The sequence below is a fragment of the Tachyglossus aculeatus genome, chromosome 1 (genome assembly GCF_015852505.1).
Source record: "Tachyglossus aculeatus isolate mTacAcu1 chromosome 1, mTacAcu1.pri, whole genome shotgun sequence".
NCBI classification, from domain to species: Eukaryota; Metazoa; Chordata; class Mammalia; order Monotremata; family Tachyglossidae; genus Tachyglossus; species Tachyglossus aculeatus.
This window is the reverse complement of record NC_052066.1, coordinates 95,057,599-95,070,220: the sequence shown is the minus strand read 5'-3', so window position 1 is coordinate 95,070,220 and position 12,622 is coordinate 95,057,599. Positions and strand designations below refer to the sequence as shown.

The 12,622-nt window shown below is 41.3% G+C and overlaps 1 protein-coding gene across 1 annotated transcript in view; it reads left to right on the top strand.

Moving 5' to 3' along the window:
* Nucleotides 1–10,133, top strand: part of SELENOT (selenoprotein T) — a 30,697-nt gene extending 20,564 nt beyond the window's left edge. The window contains exons 2-6 of the mRNA XM_038749083.1: nucleotides 2,067–2,177; nucleotides 4,457–4,583; nucleotides 5,841–5,928; nucleotides 6,663–6,816; nucleotides 9,390–10,133. Of these exons, the coding sequence (XP_038605011.1) occupies nucleotides 2,067–2,177; nucleotides 4,457–4,583; nucleotides 5,841–5,928; nucleotides 6,663–6,787 (451 nt within the window). The 3' untranslated portion in view covers nucleotides 6,788–6,816; nucleotides 9,390–10,133. The remainder of the gene's footprint in view (nucleotides 1–2,066; nucleotides 2,178–4,456; nucleotides 4,584–5,840; nucleotides 5,929–6,662; nucleotides 6,817–9,389) is intronic.
* The last annotated feature ends 2,489 nt before the right edge of the window (nucleotides 10,134–12,622 follow it).

Sequence of the window (12,622 nt, the reverse complement as noted above, 5' to 3'; positions counted from 1 at the left end):
ACTTGCTGAAGGTCACACAGCAGACAAGTGGTGGAGCCGAGACTAGAACCCAGGACTTCTGACTCTGAGGCCCATGCTCTAACCACTAGGTTATACTGCTTCACTATCTTTTTTATTCAGTACATTGTTTGCAGAGCACTATACTAGCTGAGGAAACTACAAAAAAATCCAGAACCTTTGCTCAAGGAATTCAATCCATTCTAGAAGGAGTTCAGTATGGTTTCCCTTGCCATATTATGTTATTGATTGAGCCTCTACTATGTGCAGAGCACTCTGCAAAGGTGGGGATTTGAAAGTATACTGTAAAAGGAGAACACATGGTCTCTGCTCTTAAGTTAACTATCCTACTGTCCAGTGGGGGAACCAAGCAGACACTGGTAGTATACTGAGTGACAACAAAAGTGAAAATATATGCAGCCATAAAAGTAAGCACTTCCCCCCCAACTGAGTAAATAAATAAACCAATATGCATGTAAATGCTAAAGGTGTCCGGTGGAATAATCTTATTAAGGAGGAGTGAGTGAGTTCTGAATTACCTCCTGGAGAAGGTGGCTTTTTAAGAGGATTTTTTTAAAGGTGGAGAGGGATGGGATTTGGTGGATTTGTTGGGGGAGGGAGGATGCAACAGACTGGAGAAGGAGAAGTTATGTGTGATGTAGAGTTAGGAGGATAGCTAATTCTAGTGAAGACCAGAGAAGAGTCACATCTGGGCTGGAATGGTGGATTGGGGTGGAAGATTCACAAATCCCCCAATCAGGAGTTTCCTGTTAAGGGAAATGGGTAGCATTGGAGGTGTTAGAGGTGGTGTGGTGTATTCCAAATGACATTTTAGGAAGATGATCCAAGCAGTGGAGTGTAATACAAACTGAAGATGGGAGATGCTGGAAACATGGGGACCAGTAAGAGGGCTATCAAACACTCCCAAGTATCCCCTATTCTTAAAACAAGAACAAACAAACACACCCCTCCCCCCAAAAAAACACCCAACAAACTCAACCCCACTCCACCTTCCAGTTATTACCCCATCTCCCTCCTACCATTTCTTTGCAAACCCCTCAAGAGACCTGCTGCCTCCTTCCTTTCCTCCAATTCTCTCCTTGACCCCCTGCACCCTGGCTTCTGCCCCCTTCACTGAAGCTGACCTCCTTGCCACCTAGCCTTTACACTTTGCTCCTCTGAGGCCAGCCTACTCACTGTACCTCAGTCTCATTTGTCTTGTCACTGTCCGCTTGCCCACATCCTTCCCCTGTTCTGGAACTCCATGCCCCACCCACCATATTTGACAGACCACCACTCTCCCCATCTTTAAAGCCCTACATAAGTCATATCTTCAAGAGGTCTTCCCTGAGTAAGGCTCCCTTTTCCCTCCCTTTTGTGTTTCCTATGTCCTTGGATCTGTACCCCTTAAACACTTATATGCATAGCCTCATACTTGGCTGTCTCCTCATCTGTAATTAATTTTAATATAAGCTCCTTATGGGCAGGAGGTGTTCCTACTAATTGTTATACCGTCCTTTCCCAAACGCTTAGTATAGCACTGTGCACACAGTAAGAGCTTAATAAATGCCATTGATTGATTGTTTCCCCTTCTAGGTTGTAAGCTCCTTGTGGGCAAGGATCATGTCTACTAATCTGTTGTATTGATTTCTCCCATTTGCTCAGTACAGTACTCTTCACACAGTAAGCGCTCAATAATTACCATCATTGATCAATTGATTTGGGCTAGTAATAATAGCCCAGACAGGAGGTGATGAGAACTCGTGCCAGAATTCTGACTCTAGGGATGGAGAAGACAGGGTGGATCTGGGAAGTGTTGTAGAAGGAAGACTGGGTGTAGGAGGTTAAAGATGGGAATCAGAGGTGACACTAAGGTTCCAAGCCTCTGGCTGAAGGCCGATGACCGTGTGTTGTCAGCAGTTGGTGAGAAAGGTAGGAGAAGCTGGTTTAGGAAGAAAGATAAGGAGTTCGACTTTTAGCATTTTGAGCTTTAGGAAGTAATTACAGTGCTTTATTGACTTGTCAGGACGTCTGAATGGAGCAAAATTATCTCTTTTTTTATCCAACAGCGTTTCCTGAGGCTACCGGCGGGTGTTTGAGGAGTACATGCGGGTTATTAGCCAGCGGTACCCAGACATCCGCATTGAAGGAGAGAATTACCTCCCTCAACCAATCTATAGGTAAGTAAATAACAGCTAGGTTGAAGAAAAATAAATTGACCTGTTTTTCTAAAACGTGTGAGCAGTTCAGTTTCCAGCATAAACTAGTGGTTTAAAAATCATTCATTTTCAATACTATGAGACAGTTTTATCCCTTCAGAGTGTTCACTTTAATAATATCATTAAATGTGGTTGCCATTCAGAGGCAATTATTTTAAACAAGATTTTTTGCATTTCCCCCCCACCCCCCTCAGGTCACTTGGCCGTCTGAAAAACGTATATATATGTATATTTTACACTTCTTGGATGTAACCATGAGTATATTTTCTAATTTAGAAATGCTAAATTATAAATCTCAGTGAACACTTTCCTTCCCCTGACTTTCCATCACTCAGTGAGGTACTGTCCAAAGGAAGTGCTTGTAAAGAGTGTTGATTGCTTGAAGTTCCTTGTGGGCAGGGAATGAGTCTACCAAAATGAGTCTGTTAATATATTGTAATCAATTAATCGTATCTATTGAGCACTTACTGTGTGCAGATCATTGTACTAAGCACTTGGAAGAGTACTGTTGTACTCTTTCAAGGGCTTAGTATAGTGCTCTGTACACAGTAAGCGCTCAATAAATACAGTTGATTGATTGAATATGTGTTGTGACTTGGAAGTTTTTCATTATGAACCTAGTGGCCTGAAACCTAAATCTGCCTGAATCCTTATTGTGGCATTCACCAGTATCTATTTTGACCTTGGAAATTTTGGGAACAAGACTCAGAGAAAACAGATTTCCACTAAAGCAGCATTGTTTAGTGGGAAGAGTAGTACAGTGCACTGCACACAGTAAGCACTCAATCAGTAAGATTGAATGAATATGTGTCAGTAGACTGGAGTTTTAGTCCCACCTCTGCCACTTGCCTACTGACTGATTTTAGGCAAGTCACTTAACTTCTATTGGGTGTCAGTTTCCTCGTGTAAAATGAGTACCTGTCTTCCCTCCTGTTAGACTGTGAAGACCATGTTAGACAAGGACGGTCTCAACTGCTTGTCTTGTATCTACCCCAGTGCATAATGCAGAGAAAGTGCATAATAAATGTTATTGTTATTAGTATTGAAGTCCTTCAGCTCCTTGTCCAAGTTGTCTTTTGAACCCCTAAGTTCTGACCTGGTAAAACTTTCAAATTTGGGGCCTGCTGTGGAGAGAAAAAGCTTAAAATTGTGGTGAGGCACTCCATTTGGCTAGCCCAGAATTCTAGGCCGGTATGTACAGAATCGTGAGTTATAAATCATCTGGATATAGCCAGTGAGAAAATTAAGTCTTTTAGTTGAATTTCTGATTTAGGGAGGCGTGTTAACTCTTCCAGGTCATAAAGCAGTTTTGAATTGTACTTAGAATGCCTCCCAATGGCTGTTTCTTAAATGGAGTGAACTTAACAATGGATCCGAAACTATATCAGATTACCCACCCTGTTTTATTGCTAAGTATGGGGGTCATGATAAACCCCTAACTTAAGAAGGGGTTTGGTTTCTAGAAGGTATGAAAAGCAATAGGTTGTTCTTGAGCCAACGTGACATTTTTATTTGTGTTCTTGAGTATGCCTTTTAATTGCTCTGGTAGTTCATCTAGAGGTGCAGGTGGTACTGTGCCCCCTCTTTATGAAGGCATCCTAGATTCCCACGATGGTGGTAGAGCGTAAGGAGATCACCCAGCATTCCTTGCTGCTGCTTTCGGTCAGACAACAGGGAGTCTGTACAAGGATTCAATCAATCGGTCATATTTATTGAGCATTTAGTGTGTGCGGAGCACTGTACTAAGCCCTTGGGAGAGTACAATGTAACAGAGCTGGTAACCTATTCCTTCCCCAGCTGAACTCTACATATGGTTGGGTTCATACCATCATTGTTTTCTGAATTCTAGATGCCAATACTTTACTGTTTGCAGGATGGAGTTCGTGTTGCAAAACACCATACTGCAAGTAGCAAGATATCACTATTGTAAATGTAGAACTTTTGTAATTTGGAGGTACTATTTCATCACAGGATTTTCATTCTTCAGTCTCCCAATTTGCTTTAAAAATAAAACAAAATCGAAAAACAAGTTAAAGGAAAGCCACAAACTTCTAAATACATTTTACTGATGTAAAAATGTATTTAAAAAATGATGATGATGATGATGAATGGGTGATGTAAGGAATTTAGGGTGAGGTTTTAGTTCTTGGGAAGAATGACAAAAGCAGTCAGCAAGATGATTCTAATTTAACCTGAACATGATTACTTCAAGTGAATCTTATGTCTCTTTTCTTTGACAGACATATAGCGTCCTTCCTGTCTGTCTTCAAACTAGTATTAATAGGCTTAATAATTGTTGGCAAGGATCCTTTTGCTTTCTTTGGCATGCAAGCTCCAAGCATCTGGCAGTGGGGCCAGGAAAACAAGGTACCTAATTTACTGTATTTACAACCAATTGCTGTCTTTGGACTGGTAGGGGAAATGCTTCTTATTGGTGTTGTGAATCCCGGGTCTGCCCTCGTGCTTAGCCGTCTTTATCACTTAGTAAACACTTAATAAAAATGGTAATAATTCCAAAAAGCCCATTTCACTGTATATCAAGTTTGAAAGTACTCGGTGAATCGGAAACAAGTTGCTTATATAGAGGCATGAGCTGTCAGGCATCTTTGTGCAGGAAGGCCCAGACTTTATTTTGGTTTGTGTTTTCCCCAGTTGCTCCCAAGGCATCTAGTCAGACATATGCCATTTTAGCTGGTTAAAAAGCTAAATTGAGCATCTTTAAACGGTAGCTTGGCTGAAGGAGAGTGGCTTTGATTTATTTCTGTGGGAGGCCTCGCCAGTAGCCAAGCTGCTTAATAGCATGGAGTTGGCAAGTTCTAGCAATGTCATTAACCATCCGTGTGTCAGGGATAAGCATAGGAAAATATTGAAAAGTAGCATACACTTAAAGTGCTTTTACAAAGGGCTGCTTAGCTTGATTGTATTCTGCTTAAAACTCAGTTTCAATCAGCGCGTTAATGTCAGCATGTTTACTTAGTGTCAAAATATTTAATTTAAAATGGGAAGCCTGAGTTTTATTTTGTTTTTTCTCCTGAAAGCGTTTTGAACAGTTTTCAGTGTTGCTTGGCTTTGCAGATATTTTTTCCTTACATGAATTTATGATGATTTTCTTTATATTTGGTCTAGCCATAATTAAAATATGCAAGCCCAGAACTGTAAATAACTCTGAAATATAGCTACATGGGTTGCTGAATATTGCATCACTTCTCCTTTGTGAATACCTACGTGGTCCATTAGAAATGTTAGTGAGCCCTGCTCACCGGAATACCACAACAAAGGGTAATTCCTGTTTAAAAGGTTACTGCTTTTTTGCTCTTTGATGATTACTCTGACTTTTCAGACTTTCCTTTTTTGGCATGCTTCCCCTAAATAGGTTGTAAACATTTTCTTACCTGACTTTCTCCAATAAGAATGGGATTGTGTGCAAAGGGTGAATTTGCTGTATCATTTGGTGTCAGGTTAAAGTAGGTTGGTGATCAGGATATATTTCTGAGTCGGATATAGTGAGAAGGGGAAGTATAGATGACAAATTCGTTTGAGAATGAGGATATGAATAATTAAGGGATATATTTTAGACATTGGGTTGGTTTGTCTTCTAAACCACTTCAGTTTTTTTCTTCCTAGGTCTATGCGTGCATGATGGTTTTCTTCCTGAGTAACATGATTGAAAACCAGTGTATGTCAACAGGAGCATTTGAGATAACTTTAAACGGTGAGTTTTTGAACTCTAAGATTTATCTAGTGTTCAAACTGCTTCTGTGTTGCTTAGAAGTAATGGGAAGAGCTGCTTCTAATGATCTTTGCAAAAGTAGTTGGATAATTACAGTTCAGACAACAGTTTTTGGAATCCTAATATAGTGAAGTGTTCAGCACACAGTAAGCACTCCATAAATACCTTTGATTGGTTAATTGAATCGTGGTGGCAGTCTGGGCCAGACCCAGGCTCTGGAGTCTTCTAATGCACTTACTTTAACCCTTGAATTACAATTCCCAGGAGTCTTGGAGGGTTTAAAGATCCCTCCTTCTCATTCGTTTTTGATGTGATGTTAAGATGGGAGAGGCTCTGACTCTGAGGCCTGCATGAAAGTATTTTGTTGGCTCCCACTAGGTTGTAAGCTCCTTGTGGACAAGGATCATGTCTACCCATTGTATTGCACTCTCCCAAGTCCTAGAACGTTGCTTTCTGTATGCATGCACGCGCGCACACATGCACACACACATGCACACACACACACACACACACACACACACACGAGTAAGCACTCCCTATGATTGATTGATCAGGCATTTTATTATATTAAGTACATCTACACAAACAAACCTACAGTATTGAACCATTTGAAAACTTGCAGAGAGGCTAGAAGTTGGGTAGCCTTAATTTAGTCCAAGCCTACTTGACTGATGAGTTTCTTGAATTGTTTGGGATTTGCTCTCCCCCTTTTACAGACGTTCCAGTGTGGTCTAAGCTGGAATCTGGCCATCTTCCATCCATGCAGCAACTTGTCCAAATCCTTGACAATGAAATGAAGCTCAATGTGCATATGGATTCAATCCCACATCATCGATCCTAGCCCCATCTCTCAGCACTGAAAGCTCTCTTGTAAGTTTTTTTTTTTAAGTTTATTTAAATCACCATCTATACATATACCAAAGGAAAGGTGGGTAATTATTTGGGCTTGCTGGCCTCTTGCTGAATTTTGCAAATTATATGCCAGTTTGCCCTTCATGGTAAAAACGAGGCTGGGAGAGTTTGAAGGGAAACCTATGAGGTGACCCTGCAGCTGATTCTGCCACCAGTTCACCAGAGGCCAAATTGGCCCTTTCCTATTTGAAAGGGCGCGGAAAACCTTTCACTGTAACGCTTCCACAGGTGGAGTCAGTGGGTGGGGTACTTAGATTAGTCCATTACTAGTCTCCCCCTTCTAGACTGTGAGCCCGTTGTTGTGTAGGAACCATCTCTATATGTTGCCAACTTGTACTTCCCAAGCGCTTAGTACAGTGCTCTGCACACAGTAAGTGCTCAATAAATACTATTGAATGAATGAATGAAAGGATTATGAAAGCAATCCTTTAAATGGGAAGCTTTCTCCCTCCCTATCCAGTAATAGTCTAGACTTTAAGCTCCTTGTGTGCAGGGAATGTATCTGTTAAATTGTTATATTGTACTCTCCCAAGTGCTTAGTCCACTGCTCTGCATCCAGTAAGCACTCAGTAAATATGATTGATTGATTAATAGTCCTGATTCAAAGCCCTCCCCAATCGTGTAATGGTTTACTGGCCTTTAAGGGTTGTTCAAGGCCAAAGATGTGGGCAAGAATCCTTCTAGCTAGAAATGGTGCTCTGTATATTTAGGGAAGTTGGAGAAAATTGGATGATCATTTCCCTATTTTGATGCCATACTGTGTCCTTCCCAGCACTATTTTGGGGAGTCTCTTTTATTTGCCTCTCCAAACTCTAACTCCCTCCCCCCCTTACTCCCCCCCGGAGTTTGAAAGAATTGTGTGGAGACATGTTTTAGAACCGTATTAGAAGGATTTTGTTACTTGGTTTCCTCACAACAAGCTGTAATTGTGCCTCTGGGGTTTTCCCCATCCTTCTTATGGTACTTGTTAAGCACTTACTATGTGCCGTGCACTGTACTAAGCACTGGGGTAGATACACAATAATCAGGTTCCTGTCCCAAATGGAGTTCACACTCTAAATTGGAGAGAGAAGGAGTTAATTCCCATTGTGCAGATGAGGAAACTGAGGCCCAGAGAAGTTAAGTGACTTGCCCCAGGTCATGCAGTAGACAAGAGGCTGAGCCAGGATTAGAACCTAGGTCCTCTGACTCCCAGGCCTGCTTTCTCTCCATTAGGTCACGCTGCTTCCCTCTTGACAGAAAATTGCCGTAGAAAAGAAATAATCCCTATATGATGGCATTTTCGTTTCCGCCTTCCCCACAAACTCCCACCTCCTAAGCACTCTTGCATATTAACCGAGCCAACTTGTCTAGAATGGACTAGTAACCCCTTTCTCCTCTTGGGAATATTTATTTCAGTGGTTGGCAGCCCATCCGGGACTAGTGGGAACAGAAATTCGTCGCTGCTTAGTAACTGCTGTTCGTAGACCTCGCTTCCTCTCTAGAGGAGGCAACGACCCCATGAAGATGGTGTGACCGTTCTCTGCCCACTGTTCTCATCCAAACTTTCCTAGCCACTAAGGCTATCTTGTTCTTGTTTCCTTCCTTGTCTGTAATATGGCTTTTAAGTCATTACTGAATATATGTACCTTCCTCGGAGTGCTAGGATCTATGTGGAACATATGAAACAGTCTCCCCCCACTTGAGGCAATTAGCATGTTAGGAGAGGACATTCCCATGTAAGTTTCCTTTTAAATAAATACTTTAGTGTCCCCGGACAGGGAAATGGCTTAGCCTTGCTTCTGATAGGCATAAACTTCTATTTTGGTTGGTTGGTTCGTTCATTCATCCAGTTATGTTTATTGAGCGTTTACTGTGTGCAAAGTATTCATTCATTCAATCATATTTATTGAACATTTACTGTGTGCAGAGCACTGTACTAAGCGCTTGGGAAGTACAAGTTGCCAACATATAGAGACGGTCCCTACCCAACAGTGGGCTCACAGTCTAGAAGGGGGAAGTACTGTACTAAGCGCTTTGGGAGTACAATATAGCAGTGAACAAACACATTCCCTGTCCTCATCAGTCTTACAAAAGGGCCTTTTTTTAGGGGGCTGGGGAGTGACATGTGTGATGTCATATTTCCTAGATATGTCTTTTGCTTTGGAAACTTTAGTCCTGTGAAGTTCTTGAATTATTTGCCTTTTACTGCCTGAAAATCAAAACAACCTTTTGCATTTATTGAGGCATTGGTCCATAGAAAAGTGTTTCTGGTTGCTAGAAGATGTTTTGGTGCTTAATTAGTTTTGATTCTGCGGCAGTAGGTTGGATAGTAAACTTGCCCATTTCAATTTGAGGGACAGTGGTTGGATGTTAGAGGTTTTACATGTTCAACACTAAATTCTTGCTGTCCACTAGTTTAAGATTGGTTGGGCTAGAATTTATAATCCTCTGAACCTTCTCTCTAGTTGGAAAAGTTAAAATATTAATGAAAACTGATGTAATTTCTTTGAAATTCAGAGTTTAATAATCAGTTTTGTTCTCTGTTTCAGACATGAAATGGATCTTTCTAAGGGCAACGTGATTGAAACCTATGAAGGCCTGTACTGAAGGCAGCAAACTGTTAGTGCAGACCAGATGTTCCTTTGCAATCTCGTTGTACCTATCGAAAACCTCCATGTAAAACAGTCTTTCAGTGCTGGCATGTTTTGGAATACTGCACATTCATGGAGTGCAATAATACTGTATAGTTTATTTTTTTTTTAAAAAGGGTTAATTCACCAGTTCATAGATTTAAAAATGCAGGCATTATTGTAACTTTATTTCAGTCACGTTTGAAAAATGGCAAAGTTTGAGTTAATACCTGATTTGTTTTTTCCTTGAAAGATGTCTTTAATCTGTTGTGATTTTTTTATATATGAATTTATGTTCTTTTAGTAGTTTAAAATGGACCTATGGGGAAAACTACTCATGTTCCCTGTTGTCTTAAGTACTTAACAAAAGTCTATCTGACACCTCTAATTTGGTTGTCCAGTTTGTATAGTTTTTGAAATATTGCAGATTGTGAACAGTGCATTATATTAGACTATGAAAAAATATATATCCAGAGTACTACGCCATTTTTGTGATTACTACAAAATAGACTAAAAGACCAACCGCTTCTAAAATCCTGTTGCGGAGCTCATGTCTTGCCTTCACCAGTCTGAGTTTGATTAACTGGGCCTTTATACTTATCCTAAATATAAAACTAAGCCAATTTAAGTTAAATAAAGAGTTTTCATTTATTGTGTGAAGAATCTTGGTAACTTGTGTTTAAACAATAATCTTTTGTCAGTGTGTTGGATTCTTTCCTTAAACAAGACCCCAGAAGGCCACTCTTCTGTTTCAGTCAATCGATTGGTTTCTCTTAAACAATTGCTTCACCTAAGGAAGTACTGGTTTTGTGTGATAATTGATCCCATTCTATTGCTGCGGATTCTTCTTCAAGCGGGGTGATGCATGTAAAATCAGCTATTTTATTCTTTCCTCACAATGTCTTTGAGAGGTAGGGAAAGGCAGATATAATTATTGTTGTTTTACTGAGAAATTGAGTGATTAAGTGACTTCCCTAAGGTCACTCAGGAGCTCATGAGCAGAGTTGGGCATCCTAACCCCAAGATCAGTAAGTACTCTTTCTAAATAAGCAAGCAAGCAAGCAGACACTAAAACCCATGCTATACCTCCCCATTAAGTGCTAAACATTTGGCCCCTTGTTTGGGCAGCTTGCTGAGGAGAGAGGAAGTCTGGTGCCCTTGGAGTACAGCATTTCTAGAAAGTGAAAAGAACATGGGCCTGGAGTCGGAGGACCTGAGTTCTAATCTAGGCTCTGCCACTTGTATGACCTTGGGCAAGTCACTTCTGTACCTCAGTTTTCTCAACTGTTAAGTGGGGATTCAGTGCTTGTTCTCCATTTTGGTCAGTCGATAAGTGGTATTTATTGAGGGCCTACTAGGTGCAGAGCACTGTACAAAGCACTTGGGAGAGTACAATACAACAGAATTAGCAGACATGTTCCCTGCCCATTTCCTACTGTGAGCCTCACGTGCAATGGAGACTGTGTCCACCCTGATTTATTTTCATATCTATCCCAATGCTTAGAACAATGTTTTACACATAGAAAGTGCTTAACAAATACAATATTAAAGAAACTAGGTTTCCCCTCATGCCAGTCATTCTTTTCCCTTCTAAATTGCCCCTATTAAGGACTTTCAATAGCAGCTCCCCTGGGTCATTAAGCGGGTTTGCTGTGTGTATATTGATGGGTTCATATTAGGTGATATTCCTAAATTGTTCATATGATAGAAATTTTACACCTCTTTCGTTAATAAAGCCAATGGTAAATTCAGTTTTCTAAGTACTGCATAAATATTGTGAAGGTTTTACCACTCTAGTACAGTCTTCTTTGAAAGACTATCAGACAGTGTGACCATCAGACCTCTCAGACCTCCAAACCAAAAGAAAGGGGAACAGAGCAACAGGGCTCTCCAACCTTTCCATTGGTTTATAGTCCTGTATCCCCACACGTCCATGTCCAACTACTCGGGTGGGCACTTACGTCAGCATCGTATACAGCAAATGGGAATAAGACAAGATCACAAACAACAAAATCCTGGAACAAAGCCAGACCCTTAGGATTGAAGGAATGCTCACTTCGGTTTAGCTTGACTGGGTGGTACATGTGAGGAGAATAATACTAATTGTGGTATGTTGCAGGGGTTTACTATGTGCCAAACATTGTATTGAGTGCTGGGATAGGTACATGCTGATACCCCTTTTCCCCTTCCCACCCCTTGCCATGGTGTTATGTTGTTCTCCTCGAGTTTCCCAGGTGCCTCCGACCAGGCCCCTGGACACTTAACTGATGGCACCTCTCTGTTTTGAGAATATGAATTGGTGTCCACAGCTTGGACTCATTGGCTTCTCAGATTATTGGCTGAAACCTGTCTGCAGCCTCTAGACTGAAAGCTCCTTGTCTGTTGAATTGTACTTTCCCAAGAGCTCTGAACATAGTAAGTGCTCCATAAATTCCATTGATTGATTGGGTCAGACACAGATCCTATCCCTCATAGGATTCATAGCCTCGTAAGAGGGAAACAGCTATTGAATCCCCATTTTCCTGATGAGGAAATGGAGGCCTAGAGAAGTTAAGTGACTTCCCAAGGTTCCACAACAGGCAAGTCGCTGATCTGGCATTAGACCCCAGGTCCCCCTGACTTCCACGCCCGGGACTGCTTCTGGGAGAATGGGTTGCTATATAGTTGAGAAGCAGTGTGGCTTAGTGGGTAGAGCACGGGCTTGGGAGTCAGAAGGACCTGGGTTCTAATCCTGGCTCCACCATATCTTCTGTGTGATCATAGGCAAGTCACTTAACTTCTCTGGGCCTCAGTTATTTTATCTGTAAAATGGGTTGAGTGTGAGCCCCATGTGGGACGGACTGTGGCCAATCCAAATGTCTTGTATCTACCCCAGGGCTTAGAACAGTGCTTGGCACATAGTAAGCACTTAACAAGTACCATGATTATTATTATGATTATTAGTGACTGTCAAACCAATAACAAGGAAAACAGAAAATATTTTCAGGATACAGTTGAACAGTCCCAGAAGCTGAACAGTGGGAGACAACTGCAGCGGATGACAGCATTGTTCATAGGAATCAAGGAAGGAGCGTCTCTGAGGTAAGCAGGATTCAAGAGGTTGACACAGTATGCCTGATGTTGTTAGCAGTGAAGAATGCAGCCAACAAAGG